General features: G+C 40.2%; 1 protein-coding gene across 6 annotated transcripts in view; it reads right to left on the reverse strand.

Moving 5' to 3' along the window:
- The window catches only part of LPP (LIM domain containing preferred translocation partner in lipoma), a 666,907-nt gene that overhangs the window by 244,609 nt on the left and 403,762 nt on the right, over window positions 1-18,536 (reverse strand). For all 6 annotated transcript variants that reach the window (XM_064582229.1, XM_064582145.1, XM_064582041.1 and 3 more), the window contains one exon: window positions 15,152-15,841. In XM_064582229.1, coding sequence (XP_064438299.1) covers window positions 15,152-15,841 — 690 coding nt within the window. The remainder of the gene's footprint in view (window positions 1-15,151; window positions 15,842-18,536) is intronic.

An 18,536-nucleotide genomic window follows, 5' to 3' on the forward strand; every position in this document is an offset into this window, starting at 1 on the left:
TAAAACTTCAGAATGCATGGACATTTTACTACTATAGTGTTTTAAACAAGAAGGTCCCCAAGTGATTTAAAATTGCTTCCTAAAGGGACATGGGCTCCAAGTCATTAAAATTCACTATTGTAGAATATATAACATTGGGTTAGGTGTTATTTACCTACTAACTTTGGTCAGTAACATAAAGTTATGTTAGGGTCTTCATTATGCATCCTTGTCTTTAGGCTATCACATGCAAAGATATAAGTGGTGAGCCAGCTTTGAAACTGATCTTATTTTTAGAGGCAGATGGCTATAAATGTGGAGAATCAGAAAGGCACTCCATTAATATTGAAATTAATCTAAGTTAAGAAGATCTTTTGATTCCCCAGCTTTTAGAGTTTCTTGGTAATTAAACAATCTAATCTTGTCTCTTTCCCCACTCCCCATCTCCATTGATTCAAGACTAATAGAGGCCATACTCTACATGAAGCCTTGCAAAATTGATCCATTCTTTCTACCGCCACTAGAACTTTCTCAGGGCCTTTCTTTTAGCACTTTTACAATTTTTGTTTCATGAGGGTTCTTGGTCCATATGTATCCAATTATGGGGGGAAATGCTCTATTCTCTAAAAAAGTAGGGATATCAGCTCTATTTTTTTTTAAATAATACTTCACACTGACAAATAAGAAGTTAAGAATGGTCAGAGACCATTACCACTAAAACATATCTGATCTTCCTATTAGATTTTAAGCTCTTTGAGGATGAGCTAATTTTTAGCTCATTTCTGTATGTCCTCTGACATCGAGAAAAATGGCACCTAGATGGTATGTGTTATTTATTGAACGTAAAATTTTAAGAAAATAGTTCCATGCAGCTATATATTAGCATTAGTAATTATAACTAAGACCCACATATCTCATCAACACATTTTCTTAAAAAAATTACTACATAACTCATATATGCTTGGTGGTACTCATGGAATAAACAATGTGGCTAAACTACATATGTGCCTGTCTAGACAGAATTACTTTGTAAGCAGCTCATGAGCTGTTCGGAAAACCCTTAAGACGTCCCAGTATTGGTGCTGGGAAAGCAGACTTCTACTGATATACACTTCGGGCCATTTACACAAAGACCATTACGGAGCATGCAAAGTATTGCAGAAGTTATTTCAAGACAAAGGGATAACTTGAAAAGGGTAGAGTGAGTTGATAAGACGCACATATGAAGGTGAGCAACACCTGGTATGAACAGGAAGTCTCGAAGAACTGATGTCATTATTTGCTTTTAATCGGTCCAATTGCCACAGTGGTGGAGGGAGGGATGGGGAAGGAAGAGCAGATAAGAAGACCAGACGGATCCCTGGCTGCTTCGAAGAATGCTCCCGTGAACCTACTGACCCTACCTCTGAAACAGAAGTGGGTAAAACCTTCACCCCTCCCCCATCTCTACACTGTCCCTGACTTTAGAGTACCCAGTTTTTAACTGCTCCAGTGCCATTAAAAAAAATGTAGTGGTGTCAGACTATGTCTTTTTTGGCTAAGTAATTAAAATTTGAAGAAACATGCAACTTGAGTTCATCCCCCAAACTCATACATCTCAAGCTATTATCGCTTCCATTACTGCCTGCATGACATTCCATTGCTTGCATAAAACTTTCCCTGACACTTGAGAGTGAGTGGTGTGTCTTTTGTATTCACTTCTCATTCAATAACCATACCCCTCCACTGCCCCTGGAGCTGGAGGCTGGAAGTCTGCTTCAGGACGAAACTACAGAACTGGGAGATAACAAACTCCATACCAATAAAGTGGCCAGGCTTTCATGTTTCTTAATATAAAACCTCTTCTATTTACAAATGAGAAAGTTCATAAGCCCACCTTTTCAATAGTTTTAAGGGAAACTACAGAAGCACAAGAGCCTATCAAAGCTTCCTACATCCACTCTGATCTTACACAATGGCTGGGATTACCTTAAAACAAAACCAAGCCCTGTCACTCCCTTGCTAAAAATGCTCCAGTAGATTTTCATTTCACTTAGAATAAAGACAAACTCCTTACCATGGTCCGTAAGATCTGGACCCTGCTTACCTCTCCCACCTCATTGTATCCCATTCTCTTCCACCAACTATGTTCCAGCTACCCCGGCTTGCTTTCTTCTATTCTTGTCAATTCCAAGTCAGAGGACTCATCCTTGCTGTCCTCTGCTTGGAATGTTCTTCATCCAGATCTTAGAAGACCTGGCCCCTCTACACTATTCAGGGTTCAACTCAAATGTCACCCCTTCAGTGACTTTCCTGAGTTGGCTACCTAAATCACTCTCTACCCCAATATTAAAATCCTTTTTATTTTTTACTGAGTAAGTATCACTGCCTAAATTATGTCCTGTTCCCTATCCTTTGGGGGGAAAAAAAAACCAATTAGAATATAAGCTTGAAGAGGAAAGCAATATTATTGCATTTCTGACTCTAATCCCAGCACCACAAAATGGGCAATGAATAGTTTTCAATAAAAGAACAAATGATCAAATGAAGCCACGTGTCACCCTCCAATAAAACTGATTTCTCCTGCTTCAACACCTAACTGTTTATATTCATGAAAGTTTCCGGATTGGAAGAACTACTTAATCTCTTCAAGACTCAGTTTTTATCAGCAAAATAGAATTAACACGTTTTAAAACTGTTAGTGTTACTGAGAAGATTGTGTGTGTTAATTCATGGAAAGTGCTTAGCACAGTACCTGACATAAATGCTCAATCAATATTAGCAGCTATTAATCCATACAGCTTTAAAATATTTAATAGTACCTACCATCTGTCACTTAAGATTTTTAGTCCCCCTCCTGTAGCCTAAGCCCTTCCAAATATTATAATAATCTCTTATATAGGTATGGAATTTTATAGTCAAACAGTACCTCTACATTTGTCATCACACGCAAGATTCCTTGTGGTATCAAACTCAAACTCAGAGTTGATTTCAAGATCCAAAGTCTTTCTACTATGTAGACATTATCAAAATAGACAAGGCATGGTGTGGAAAGGAGGGCCAGGAGGCTTGGGTAGAGTGGGGAGTATAAAATTTGGGGAAATCTACATAAAGTGGGTGTCACACATTGGAGGACCTCAGAGCTTTGTGCCTTTTCCCACATAATAGCTATCCGGATAAAAAGTTATCAGAGAGAATGAGTCTGTGCTCAGCATTTACTCATTCACTCGTTAAGGCATCTTTTCCAAGGATTTATGGCTTGTCAGTCGATGGTCACTACACAGCAATGAATAAAAAGGACAAACATCTTATCTAGTATGACACATTCTAGGGGGAGAGAAATTCTAGGGCAGGGGAGGGCTTTTTGGCAGGGTAGTGAGGGAAGACTTCCCCAGCAAAGTAGCATGTTTCAATAAAGTCCCGCAGGAGGTAAGAGAAGAAGCCATGTGGAGATCTGGAGAAAGCATTCCAGGCAGAAGGTCAGCGAAACAAGGGCCCTGGAACAGGAGTGTGCCTGTATGGAGTGTGGCTGGAGCAGGGGGAAGGCGGGTGGGGTAGATGAAGTCAGAGAGTTAACGGGGGACAAAGAGAATTGGGCCTTGTAAGCACCGTGCCTGCTTTTTTCTCAAGGGGAAGCTTGGCGCCGGCAAGCCGCTGGGGAGTTTTGAGCGGGAAAGTGAAATAATATGACTTTCAAGGATCACTCTATGTAGAGAACGGGCCAATGTAGGACCAGGGCGGAGAAGACCGAGTGGTAGGCAGCCATTGCAATAATTCAGGCAAGGTGGGATGGGCTTCCATCAGGGAATGCGCAGGAGAGGTGGTGAGAAGAGAAGGGATAATATTTTAGATATACTTTCAAGGGGGAGATGAAAGCATGTGCTGTGTGAGAGAAGGAGAAGACTCTAAACAACTTTGGGTGTTAGGCCGGAGGCCCTGGAAGAGCGGAACCATCAGGCCTGAAAAGGTCAACAGCCCTGTGTGGGAGAAGCAGGCTTGGGCGAGGTGATATCCCCTCAGTGATGAAAAAGCTTCACTACACACAGCACTGTGCTGTAAGGGACAGAGACAAGAGCAGTTCAAGTTGACCACAGCAAGAGAAAGACACTATAATGAGGCAGGCTGGGAAATTAACCTCAGTGACTAAAAGAGAGTGCATCTAAATGAAGATTAATCTACAGGTGATACAAGCTAGGATCTAAAGCCTGGATGAGACTGGGAACACAGCTACAATTAAAAAAAACAAAAACCAAAAAAGTAACACCAATAAGAACACACCTATTCAAAAAAACAACATTAACAGTAATAGGAACTGTATGCAAATCCGTGTCAATTCAGTAACTCATGTCCTTTTACTTACTGATAGACCGATTGATTCATGAATTCATGAGTTCCTGTTACATGCATTGTACCATGGTAGGTATATAAGAAACAAAACCAAAGTAGACATGAGTCACACCCTTGAAGAACAGAAATGACTACTTGAAGAGACAGACATATAATGTGACTAAAATCCAAAGGGATACAGAGATGGAAAAATTAGAATGATCATGCGCTGCTGGTGGGAATGCAGAATGGTATAACCCCTTTCAGCAAGCAGTCCAGCAGCTTTAAAGAAGGTGAAACATGAAGTTACCATATAACCCAGCAATTCCAGTGTTACATATATACCTAACAGAGCTGAAAAGATATGCTCAGATAAAAACTTGTACCCAGGGATGCCTGAGTGGCTCAGTCAGTTAGGTATCTGCCTTGGGCTCAGGTCATGATCTCAGGGTCCTGGGATCGAGCCCCGCATCGGGCTCCCTGCTCAGCGGGGAGCCTGCTTCTCCCTCTGCCTGCCGCTCCCCCTGCTTGTGCTCTCTCTCTCTCTCTCTGACAAATAAAAACAAACAAACAAAAATTTGTACTCAAATACTGATAGTAGCACCACTCGTAATAGCCAAGAAAAACAAAGTCCAAGTGTCCGTCAACTGATGAGAGGACAAATAGGATGTATGTCTGTACAATGGCACAGTAGTCAGCAATAACAAGGAAGGAAGTACTCAGATGTACTACAACATGAATGGAACTTGAAAATATTATGCTAGGAATCCAGTCACCAAAGACTATATATTGTTTGAATCCAAATGTCCAGAAGTGGCAAATCTATAGATACAGAAAGTATTAGTAGCTACCTAGGTCTGGAGGATTTGAGGAAAATGGGGAGTGTTAATAAGTATGAGTTTTAAACTTTCTGGGGTGAGAGATTGTGATGATGGTTGCACAATTTCATGAATATACTAAAAACAATGGATTGAATTGTACATTTTAAGTGGGTTAATTCTACAATGTGAATTCTATTTCAATAAAGTTATTATTTATTTACTTATTATTTATTTTAGAGAAAGAGAGTGAGTGCAGGAGCCGGGGGAAGGGCAAAGGGAGAGGGAGAAAATCCTCAAGCAGACTACCCCCTGAGGGCGGAGCCGGACAGAGGACGGGATCACCCCAAGATCAGGACCTGAGCCGAAATCAAGAGTCAGCTGCTTAACTGGCTGAGCTACCCAGGAGCCCCAAAGTTATTATATACTCAAGATATCTACTAAGATGCATGTTATGGTAAAAGAACAAGAAAAATGTTGTGAGAAAATTCAGAGGAATGACAATAATATGTGGGGACTGGGTGAATGAATGGTCAAGATTCTCCAAGATTTAATATTGGAGATAGATCCTGAAGGCTCAATAGAAGTTTACCAGGAGGGATACAGAATCCATTCTGCCAAGTAGTAGGATTTTTGGTTTTGATATTTAATTCTTTCCCTCCCCAAAATTACCACCGACTATCGTAACAACCTCTACCTCAAGATTCTTAATCTACTGGGTAAGAAAGAATAGTTGAGAAATATTCAAGAAGATTTTTATTGTTTTTTATTTTTTTTATTTTTTTAAAGATTTATTTATTTATTTGAGAGAGCAAGAATGAGAGAGAGAGAGAGTACATTAGAGGGGGGAGGGTTAGAGGGAGAAGCAGGCTCCTCGCCGAGCAGGGAGCCCGATATTCAAGAAGTTTTAATGAGAATCTTAATTTTGCAAACTGCTTCCATATTTTGATAAGATGTCAGTCAACTTCTTCTGTAAAGTAATATACAGTAAATCTTTTGGGCTTTGAAGACCATATACACCCTCTGTTGCAACTCTCAACTCTACCACTGTAGTCACAAAGCAGTCATAGGTAACACATAAATAAGTGGACATGGCTGTATTTCAATAAAACATGACCTACACAGGTGATGTGTGAGAGGTGGCCCATGGGGTGCAGTTTGCTGGGTCCTGGTCCATATTCCCCAGCTTGCCTTTCTGAACTCTTTTCCAGTTCTCTGCGGTTCACCAGAAATTTTCCTGCCTCTGCAGGGACCCCTGACACCAGTTTTTCCCAGAGACCCTGCTTATTTAATACTTTCTGTCTTTTGAAAGGGATGGATAGCAGGATTGAAAACTGCATTTCCTCTGGTAAAAAATAGGAATATTTTTACAGTAACTATCCAAATTTTTGTTAAAGATAAGTATAAACCAGGAAAAACAAGTAATATCTAACAGATCCAAAATGAATACAACTAGCAGTCTTACACCCTCTTAGTCTGTATTTTTCACAATAATCCCTAAAGGTATGTCAAAAATTAACATGGTGTCCATGGTTGAGGAGATATAAATATACCAAATATTTATGAAGACTGAACAAAAGGGTATCTTTTAACTTGAACTTAGATTAGGTTATAGTTTCAGCTGCTTAAATCTTGATATAGTATTGACTGAATTTTGGGGTTCAAATAATGTTAAATATATGTTACGTCTCAGAAATACAACTCTAAAGTTGTGTTCTCCAGACTTCTGGGCCCAAGGGATATTTGATATTTGAATAACTGCTATGAGCTAAATGGAGGCAAGTGCTATGGAAAGGAAGAATTCTGGGCTACCAATCAGAAGACCCAATTTCTCACCCTATCTCTGACATTTGGTATTAGTGGGATACCAGACAAGTTGCCCCTGGACATGATAAAGAGTTTTCTGCATATATGAAAGCGTTTGGTAAAATTTTATAAGGGGTTATAAAAATGTTACATGTTATTATTCTTACATATCTCAAAATGATATTTTAAGTAAGTAACCTTCTGAAGTAAACCAAATTTATTTTCTGAAGAACATTTACTGAATTCCAAGGATAAAATAGAGCAAACACCACATTATTTGCCAAGAGTGTATCTAAAAGTTGAGTTTTCCATATTCCAGAAAATCAAAGAGCTAAAATAACAAGTAAGTCTTTATTACTGGGCATTGGCACTTTTGGAAAGTCAACTACTTGACTTTCACTATGGGAATATTTCCTAATACTCTGTGTGTAAAATCTTTAAAAGCATATATATTCACCACTAATCATTATACATCAATAATGGGCAAACTTCTTTGTTTGCTGGGGAAGGGAACAACTATAATCTGTCCCCTGAGACAGGACAGTATGAATGTCTGCAGCTGGCCATGAAAAAAAAAAAATGAGATTTCTACAGGGGCATTATCATTTAGTTGGGTAGTTCTTTTACTATCAGACTGAAATAGAACAAAGATAAAACACTGGTAAATTGAAGTGAGATCTCTTAGCTCTATAAATGCAAAAAATTACATATTGTTAGAATCATTTGTTTAAAGTGATTTATTTAATTTTCTACAAAGATTACGGACCTGGGATATTTCTAAACATCTAAAACCCTGAAGAAATAGGATTAGCAAAATGAATAATATTCAGAGACATTTCTTAGTGTATGAGGACATCCATTCTGATGATAAATTTTAGAGTCAGGGGAAGAAGAAATTATGGAATGAGTCAAAACCATATGGACCCTAAGAACAAGTCTTTCCACAGGGGGAACAACTATGTATGAGACAGAATGAAGAACACTGAAATGGCAGAAATTTTCTGGGATTAGACAATGTATAAAACTGATGGGGAGATCTAAAGCTAGGTGTAAGCTCCTTTTGGCAATAACCATCACACGTTTTAAAGCTCCTTTACACTTCCGATTTCACCTGTCCTGAGCCAATGCAGAGGAACTGTGGTATAAAAAAGCATTAGTTTTTAGTGAAATGTGCCACTTACTGGTTGTATAACTCACTCTTCAAATCACTATAACACTTCAGGCCTCTGTTTTCTTATCTGTAAATTTAGGGAATTACGATCTAATAATTTTGAAGGTGACTTCTATGTCTGACAGTTTCAGTAGGCTAGTCTAGAGAAGTGAAGGGTAAAGGTTTATTATTTTTTCCAATTTACATTCTTCAATTTTGTGAAAAACTGTTTTTTCTTCAACCAAAAAGACACATCTTCCAAATATAGGAATTTGGTGGATAGACTCTTATCCACAAAGGAAATAAACAATTTAATCAACAATGTATTTGCTGATGAAATGATCAGGTAGAAAAGCCAAAGGAGTCTTAAACAAGCTCGTAAAACTGTTAAATTTAGCAATGTCATATGATACAAGGTCAATATAAAAAAAAAATCTATATCCTAACAGCCAACAACTACAAATTGAAATTTTTAAAAAATACCATTTACACTAGCATTCAAAATGTGAGATGCTTAAGGATAACTTAACAAAATACATGTAAAACTATAATACAATGTTGAGAGAAATTAATAAAAATAAAAATCAAATGAGAGATCTACCATGTTCATGGGTAGGAAGATAAATGATGGCCAGTAAGTGCATAGATAATAAACATTCCACATCATTAGTCAAAGGGGAAATGTAAATATAAACCATAAATAGATGTATCTATATGGTATGAAAATAGCTAAAATTAAGAAGACTGACAATAGCAAGTGTTGCCAGGACTGAGGACCAACCAGACCTCTCATAGACTGCTGGTGAGAATGTAAAATGGTGCATTTAAGAAAAGTTTGGCAGTTTCTTAAGCAGTTAAATGGTTAACCATATGACTCAGAAATGCCTCTGCTGGGTATTTTACAAGAGGAATAAAAACTATGTCCATACAAAAACTGGCACATGGATGTTCACAGTGGCCTTATTCATAATTCAAAATGAATTTTAAAATGTGCTGAAAGAAATTAAGGGATAAGGAAAATGCAGTATACCCATATAATGGAACACTGCTTAGCAATCAAAATGAATGACTACTGATATGCACAACATAAATGGATCTCAAAAATATATATATATAATGAGTAAAAGCAGCTCTGACACAGGAGTGCATACTATGATATGATCCATTTATACAGAATTCTGGAAAGGAGAAAAGTAACCTATGTTGGAAAGCAGAACGGTTGCCTGGGGCTGAGGGTAAAGGGAACTGAATGCAGCAGGGCATGAGGGAGCTCTGTGAGGTAGCTGAAATGTTCTCGAGATTGTGGTGGAGGTTACATGGGTGCATACATATGTCAAAGGCTCACCTCAAAAGGTTGATTAAAGAATATGAATCAACAATTTCCATGGACATTTGGCAAGTGGGGAAATAAAGACTGTGTATGTAACAGCATACATATACACATGCATATTCCAGAAGGAGTGTAAAATGTTAGCACCATGGTGAACCTGAGAAATTAGCTAGCTACTTTGGATACTGAGTTGCTGATGTGAAAACGCTTGTGTTCCTGAGGTCACCTAATATGACTTGGTGCAGTTAGGTTTGGGTTTTGGCATTTTGCTGAATAACATACTAAATGCCACAGCAGGGTTATTCTCCTTATTTCAGTAGGATATGGGAAGTTTCTTCAAGCATCTTTATTAAACAAGAATGTGTTATGTACTGTGTTAGTTATTCTGGAGGAGACAGGGTTATTCATCTTTATCCCCTAAATCGTAGAATCCAATATATGCTGGAGCAAAGTCTGGTGGAAGATCGATACACACCTGATTCTAGTATAGGAAGAGTGTGGAAACTTCCAAAGGAAAGGGTGAAATAATGCACAACTTGATTTTACAAAGAGAAGACATCACAAGAGAGATTAACACATTAGCTTGGTCTTCAGGGGTCACATTAGATGTATAGATATTTTATTTATTTGGGGGAAGGTCTGAGAAGGCCTTGCAGGAAGGAGTTCCATGAGGAAAGCTACAGAGATGAGAAATAACTAGGAACATAAGTTCTCAGCTGGAAGTCGGGAGGCTTCAACGGGGGAGATGAACCTGGAAATCCAGGCTGGGTTTCAATTAATTCCATAGCTGGCTGGGAATTTTTGAAGGCTTTGTTTTTTGGGTTTTTGTTTGTTTGTTTGTTTTTAAAAGCAATCACCCCCACACTAGGCAGAGTGTGTAAGGTAGAAAGATTCATCTGCTCACATATGAGGATGGACAGATGTGTGCAGAGCCTAGAGGTGGAGACACCCATTAAGAGGCCATTTCCATAACTCAGGTGAGAAATTAGGACACCTGAACTAGGGCAGTACCAAGGGGATTTAGATAAGAAACCAGATCTGAGACATTGTGAGGTAGAAACAACAGGGTAAGTTGTACATGCGTGATGAGGAAGAGGAAGTCCAGCCCCAGGGCCCCAAGTCTGGATGCCCAGCTGGGATGAAAGGGGTTCTTCCCCTCCATTTGTTGATCTGAAGGCACAGCACTGCACCACAACAGCCTAAGCCCACTTACATGACTGCCAGCAAGTAGGGCCACGGTGGAGCCACGTCCAGGGGTTGGTGATGCTGATGTGGTGCTTCCAACCATCCAAACACCAAAGCATGCCGACACGCATGGCTTACTAAGGGGAAAGCATGAGGACAATATTCAGAAGACCCACATCGGAATTGTGGTCCTCCCATGAATCTGATATATGATCTGCAGAGAGTGACTCTCAGTCCTGAGCTTTTGAACCCTTGTGGATTCTGCGGGGTCCACAAAGTACTTTGGAAACTAAAAAACCCTGTACAAAGGGGGATTACTAATGTTCTTGTCACTGGCCTCATCAATCTCTTCCATCGTCATCTTTGTATGTACCCAGGTATTAGCACCTGACCTGAGGCATCTCTCTACATCCATCCCTCTCCCCACCCTAACCATCTTTTCTTTTTTGTTTCTCTGATCCTGGAATTGAGAGCTAATTAGTACAAGGATTACCATAAAGAAAGCTTTCTCCAAAATACTACCATTTCCTTGAAGTATACCCAATATGTACATCCATCTCTTCTCTACAGTGAAGGAAAGTTCCACATTTTGATACTATTTGAATGTGTGAAATATTACTGTAACAACATTCTCAAATATTTTCTGAATCTTAACAAATTACAGGTCTTGGGACCCTTTAAGACTGACCCCAAAAGTCCACTGCCTTCACTCTCTTCTCTATACCATTAAGCATTCCCCAGATTCAAAAGCTAAATGAAGAGCAGTGATTTGTTCTAACTCTGGATTTAAAAAAACCCAAAAAACAAACAAACAAAAAAACAACTTTGTGTTGGATTTATTGAAAAGTAGTTTGCTGATCTCCACACTCTCACCATCATGAGGGGGTTTTCAAGAAGATGTTAACAGTAGATGATTTTAGAATTTAACCAAACACCCCCACACTAGGTGCCCCCCCCCCCCAGTTTCCCTGGGATGCATAGCTCCTGTGCCTTTCACACACTGTGGGACAAACGCCATTTGTCTTCAGTAAAGCGGAGGCTGACAGAGATTAGGTTTATGACAAGGAAGTGGGTATTAAAGCTGACCTGCCCTTGGGTCACTGTGCACCCAAGAGCAATGACTGGCCTCCAGGTCCTGGCTCTGGCACTTTCAGACGGACTCACCTTATCTGAACATTAGAGAAAAGGCACATCCTGCCTCACGGGCGTGCACAGGACGAGTTGTGTGAACTGTACAGGAGCTAGCAGATAGGGGCTTCTAGAAAAGAGCCTAAAGAAAAGATTCCACTGCGTCTTTAAGAGGATTTCCAGTGGGAAAGAAATATTTCTCTCTTATAAAGACTTGCTTATAACAATATTTTTCAAGTAACTCAGCTCAGATGGTCCAGGAAACACATTATGGTCTACTGTAGCATGCAAATTCACTGCTCAGCACATTATGGGAACATAAATATAATCATGATCCCCCGCACTTTGCAGGTTCTCATGCTGCCTCCCTCCTTTCTTCATTCTTTTCTTCCTTGTCTTTCCTCTCCTTTTCTTTCCCCTTCTATTCTTTCCCTGCTTCTTTTATATTGTAGAGAAATTAAAGCAGCTCATCTCAAATATAGGAGATATTTCTTTCTTTCACTTAAAAACAACCACCACCACTTTTTCTTTAATGGGTCCAATGTCAAATTCCTCTGAACTTCTCAATTGTAACAAAAGATAATTGTTTTAAGGTATGGAGGTACGTCTTCCACCAGTGTCTAAAACAACTGGAAATAAATGAAAGCCAGTGAAAAACCTGAATAGTCCTCACTTGGCAATTATTCAGCCCTTGGAAATTTCCAAGCCCTCTGCAATCATTAATTAATGAGTGAAGATGATGTTCCGCTTTACTGAGTCTGGAAGCATGACATAAAGGGGTCTAGAGGCCTTTCCCCAAGCTGAAAGAGGAATGTCAAGGGAGGAACTGGGATTAGAATTAGGAGCTCCTTTCTCAAGCCAGCAGTCACATCACTAGGCCAAGCAGAGTCAATATTGGGACACTCAGGGCCTCTGTGCCCAGGTGCAGTTGAATACAGCAGGGTTCTGCTCAAAGACCAACTGTGGAAAGCCCACCCCTTCAGCTACCAGTGCCCCCACAAAACACACAGGAAATATCTGTAGCTTCATCGGCCTCTTTCCCCTTTCCCCAAACACAGACAGATGGCTAAATATCAACCTCTAACCGCTCTCCTTTATAATGGCAGCAAAAATACACGGTTTAATTTTCATGTTTAAAAGGCACAATATGATGTTAAAATGCATGACATGGTTATAAATAAGTATTTCAAAAAAATTTTTAAATGACATGAAATCCACTGATACCCAGAATCTGTAATAATGTAGTAAATCATCCTGAAACATTACCTTATGCCTCTAAGAAGGAAAATGAAGTTTTGTGCTTTCTGGTGAGGGGTTAGTCAAAGTTGATTCCAGCACCCTGATTGGATGGCTGAGGGCAGATCCAATGTTAGTCATGTGGCTGGACCTGACATCTTAGATCCAGCTCTTGCAATGGGTGCTGATTTTTTCCCCCTACAATACTGGGTTGGTTCAAAATGTTGAAGAGGGACTATCTGTGGTGGTCCATGACGTGATGGGTAAACAGGAAACTCAAAGACTGGCTCAGTCCTTCTCACCAGATGATTCCCTCCACCTAGACATACTTTTGCTCTGGCTTGTCTGTTTCTCTAGGTGGGGTGTTGGCATCCTTAAACATAACTCAGGGCCCATCTCTTTCCCGCAGGAACATCAGTCAAGCTGCTCTAGATAGGGCAAAACTGCATGCCTATATGAGCTTAAATGCGGATGGCAATTTTCCCAACCTAAACTTTTAATCTTCCATAGGAGAATTTGTTTCAGTTATGCCAAAGTGATGTAAAGTTGAATAACCCCCTTTTTTCCTGACTTGGTTGTTTTCGGGTCCTCCTAGAAAAACTCTTCCTTGAAAACTGTAATGTTAATGAAGGGCAAGCCTATCCAGCTTGGCTATTCTGGATGAACTTCATTTAAAAACAAAACAAAACAAAAAAACCCTTAAAAATTTTCTTTGCATGGAGAGATTTTGAAAAGAAAGGCCTTCCAAGAGTAATGCTTCAAAAACACATAACATTTTAACTGGGAATCTTTATGTTGGAGAATGACCATGGCTGGTCCACTTTCATGTAATGAGCGTTCATAAGGTTAACAGGTGCCTTCAGCTACTCACAGGCCCCACTGGGAAGGGTTCTTTTCCTCTAAAGAACCTAAACTTCTTTTGCAACACAATTAATAGAGCAGATGCTTCCACGTGAGAATCGTGATTTAGTAAACACCTTACCTGGAGAGCAAAGACCTGACAAATTTTTGTTATAATGTTGAAAATGTGAATAGCTATATCTGGAAATTGACAATCTTAAATGGGTAAAGGATTACACACACACACACACACACACACACTTCCATAATCCGTCTCAACAATTACCATTTAACTTTCAGCTAATGAAGGGCTCTCCAGTTTCTGATTTCTCACAGCTCTAACTAAAAGGGAGGGCTCAGTTCCAACCCATTTACTGGAAACTAGCTTTGTTTCTCCATCACATCCCTTCCAAGTAATTCTCCTTGGTTCCTCTTGTCAGGGTGGGAGGAAACATCATCATGTTGGTTCTAGTACTTATGGAAAATCCAAGTTGTAGGTGAGTAGGTATGTGTAGTATTATATCTTAACTATTCACAGGAAGTAACTGAACGCGTTGACTTAAAAGACATGCATACTTGCAATTAAATCAAACCACTGTCATAAAGAACTTTTTAAAATTTCCTAATATAGTTAAAGCCTGGAGAGGAAGATTCTTCCTGGAGGATCAGTGATGGGAATAAACAAGAGGTAATAAACGAGTGCCATTATACTTCAGCCCCTTCCCAAAGGAAACTAGACGAGGTGTCTGCATTATCTTGAATCCCCTTGACCTCACCCACCTCCTAGGCCCTGGGCCACTTGTTCTGTCCCAGCAGTCCTAGCTCACTCTGCCCAAGGCAGAACCCAAAGCACCACCTTGGCTTGGGTTCTGACTGACTTTACATGAGACCAACTTGACAGCACTGCATCTGCTGTGCCCTAAACACCTCTTCCCTACAATCCTGGGAACATCCTGTCCCCACTAACGTAGGAGATACTGCAGATCTATTCAGAGCCCAGGTAAATGTAACGTCTAAGTGGGAGGACGTTTTTGAACCACAGAGGGAAGCTTTGATAAACAGGAGACAAGAGCGGGAAGATAAACTATTTTCCCTTCCTCTCCCTGAACAGACTGTCCTGATGCATTCATATAGAGTCTTTTGGAACATGATCCTCAAGATTGGTTGTACTTGTTGCTAAATGGTAGCCATACTGATAACAGACCCGGCATACGATCTTCCCCCTTTCCTGCTTCACTCATACTTCCCTGGCACTCTATTTCCTAATGACATCAAAGGAGCACATGCACTTTTGCCTTAGGCTCTGCTTTCTGGGGAAAGCAGGCCAAGATACAAACTCCTTCAGTGCCATCACTATGTGAGTGAGCTCCCTACCTTTTGTTGCAGTGGTGGTGCGCACGGTGCTGAAACAGGATCTGTGATATAGGTCTTCTTGGGACCAGCAACTGGATACATCCCAGCCGGGTTCTGGTTTCCTGTTCCAGAAGGAGTATACCCTTGTTCCCGCTTCCAGGCATTTGGGTGACCTTGTTGACCATAAGCCGGATCAGAGTCATTTTTGCCCCCATAGCCAGGCCCCGTGGGGCAATAGGCTTCATAGTAACGTCCTTGGTTGGGGGTGTACCCATACCCAGACTCAGGCTGAAGTCCTGGCGGTGGAATATATGCATAATCCATGCCCCCCCGTGTTGAAGGAGGTGGGCACTGCCCGGAGATAGAAACTGGTGGAGCATTATAGCCCTGGGGTCCCGGGCCCGGGCCATAAAATTGTCCCGATGAAGGAGAAGCCATGTAAAGAGAGCTGGGCTGGGCTGACTTGACTTGCACATTGAAGGTAGGCCTGGAAGGCGTGGACGCTGTCGTATAGGAGGCGGGGACTGGTGGAGGCTGGGGTTTTAGTGTTCCGATTGGCGCCACGGGGATGGGTCCAGCCTGGGGTGCAGGCTGTGGTTTCAATGTAGACTTTTTGGTTGCTGTTAGAGGGGGTTGGTTTGGTATAACCATTCTTTTGTGTCCTGTGACAGGGGTGGAGGCTGGAGGAGAGGCTGTCGAACTAGCAGACCCCTGAAGCGGGAAAGAGAAAAAAATAAAAGGGGCAAAGATAACCATCAATGAAAAATAATAACACAGAAATGAACACATAGTAGGCACTATTATTATCTCATATTAACTCTGTAAAATACAAATAAGGCATGGTTCCTGCCTTCTGAGAATTCACAGACGAACACAAAAATCATGTGCATTTTTGAGTACCAGCAATGAACAATCTGAAAAAAAAAAACTAAAAGAAATGATTCTGTTTACAATTACATCAAAATGAAAAAAAAAATACTTTAGAATAAAGCTAATCAAAACGGGCAAAAGACTTACACCAAAAAGTAAAAATGCTGCAGAAATAAAATGAAGACATAAAGAAATATAAAGACATCCTGTGTTCATGGATTGGAAGACTTAATATCCTAGAGATGTTAATATTACCCAGAGTATTCTACAGATTTAATGCAATCCCTATCAAAGTTCCAATGGAAATTTTATAAAAATAGAAAAAAAATCAGTTTAAAATTCATGGAATCTCAAGAGACTCCGAATAGCCAAAACATTCTCAAAAAGGAAGAACAAAGTGTAGATCTCTCACTGTCTAATTTCAAAACTTATTATAAAGCCACCATAATCCAAACAGTATGATAGTGGCATCAAGATAGACGCACAGGGGCGCCTGGGTGGCTCAGTTGGTTAAGCGACTGCCTTCGGCTCAGGTCATGATCCTGGAGTCCTGGGATCGAGTCCCGCATCGGGCTCCCCGCTCGGCGGGGAGTCTGCTTCTCCCTCTGACCCTCCTCCCTCTCATGTGCTCTCTGTCTCTCTCATTCTCTCTGTCTCAAATAAATAAATAAAAAATCTTATAAAAAAAAAAAAAAAGATAGACGCACAGACCAACAGAATAGGACAGAGAGTCCAGAAATAAACTCTTGCATGCACAATTAATTTCTGATGAGGGTGCCAACGTCATTTGTTTGGGAAAGGATAATCTTTTCAACAAGTAGTTTGGAAAACTGGAGATGTACATGGAAAAGAATGAAGTTGGACCCTTACTTTACACTATATACAAAAAGTAACCCAAATTTTTAGCTCTAAATGTAAAAGCTAAAATTATATATATACACACACATATATATAAGCTAAAACTTCTGAGAATTCACAAACTAACACAAAAATCATATATATATATATATGTTTATATATATATAAACACGGGGCAAAAAAAACAAAACTTCATGACACTGGCTTTGGCTTTTTTTTTTTTTTAATTTAACACTGAAAGCACTAGCAATAAGAACAAAAATAAACAGAACAATGCGATCTCAATCAAATTACCCAAGACTTAGTCACCATTCAGGATAAAAGGAGGTACCAGAGAAAGAGAACAGAGGGCCAAAGAAACAGAAAAAAGTAAAAGCAAAGAGGGGTGTTGAGAGAAACAAACACCCTCAGCACAATCAAAAAGATGCTAAATTTTAGACCAAAAATTCTTGTCAAAGAGTGATTTACCAAAGAGAACTCAAATGCAGACTCCTCCTCCTTTTCTATCTGCCCAATTTCTATTGCATTCATTCATTCAATTCAGAGACACTTACTGAATATCCTAAGAATGTTTAAGGACACAGGGATGAAAAGATCTCACTGCCAAACTATGAGAGGTCTTGGTTAGGCTGGGGATAAAGACAGGCTCAGGGAAGGCTTGGAGATTTAAACTTCTGTCCTCAGGCATTAGTCTATTAGGGATCCGAAAATGTGCCAATGACAGAATGTTTTCAATTTACTTTGAGTTACTGTGATTAGATTTGTTGCTATAACAAATGAATGAGCACACCCTGATTTTGTTGTTTATTAATTTCCAAGCAAATTAACGTATGCACAGAAAGAGAGAATGCAAGGTCTTCTATTACTCTAGTGTCATTCATCCACACCAAGACACTACAGATATGTAGCTTGCTGGAAAGATGCTGCTAAACTGCTTCTTCATGCCCACTCCCCTTCTTCATTACTCAAAGAATTGCAATTCTATTCAAGGTAACAATGTGCCCAACTTAAAATACTTGCCTTGACTATGCTGTAGGATAGGAGTTGCCTTGGGACACAGTTCTGACCAATGAGATATATGCTAAGCATTTCTGGGAAAACGAACACTCTCCTGATTAAGCATCATCCCTACCTACTTTGCCCATTCCTCTTTCCTGCCTGATATGCGGATACGGGGTCATAGACAGGGCAGCTATCTTGCCCCCTCCATAATATACAAGTCTATCGACTCAGACATATAGCTTTCTGAAGATAGCTTTCTGGTCATCTACGTTGATCTAGCGATAAAGATGAAAACATTCCCAGGGGTATTTGGTTAACATATAGTGATTCTCAACTGGAGAAGAAATCACCTACTGACCAGGGAAGTTTGGGAATGAGTGGGGATAACTTGATTGTCATGGTGACTAGGGGCTGCTATTATCATTGCATGGGTAGGCAGCAAAATATCATTGTCAAACCCAAGATGGCAACAGTGCTCCTGAGGAAAAACATTGATCGATTCTTGGGGCACATTTCTTCTGTCAACCTACCAGGGAAGTGTCCAGATGTGAGCCAAGGAGGTCACCAGTCCTCTCTAGCATCTCTGCTCTACACCACTCGCCACCTCTTCATTGAAATGACTGCTCTCCCCCTTTGTCCCCTTGAGCCTAGAGGACATGACAGCTCTGACTTGGCT

This window comes from Mirounga angustirostris, unplaced genomic scaffold, assembly GCF_029215605.1.
Source record: "Mirounga angustirostris isolate CCGP_5_RB_7025 unplaced genomic scaffold, mMirAng1.0.hap1 SCAF_1, whole genome shotgun sequence".
NCBI classification, from domain to species: domain Eukaryota; kingdom Metazoa; phylum Chordata; class Mammalia; order Carnivora; family Phocidae; genus Mirounga; species Mirounga angustirostris.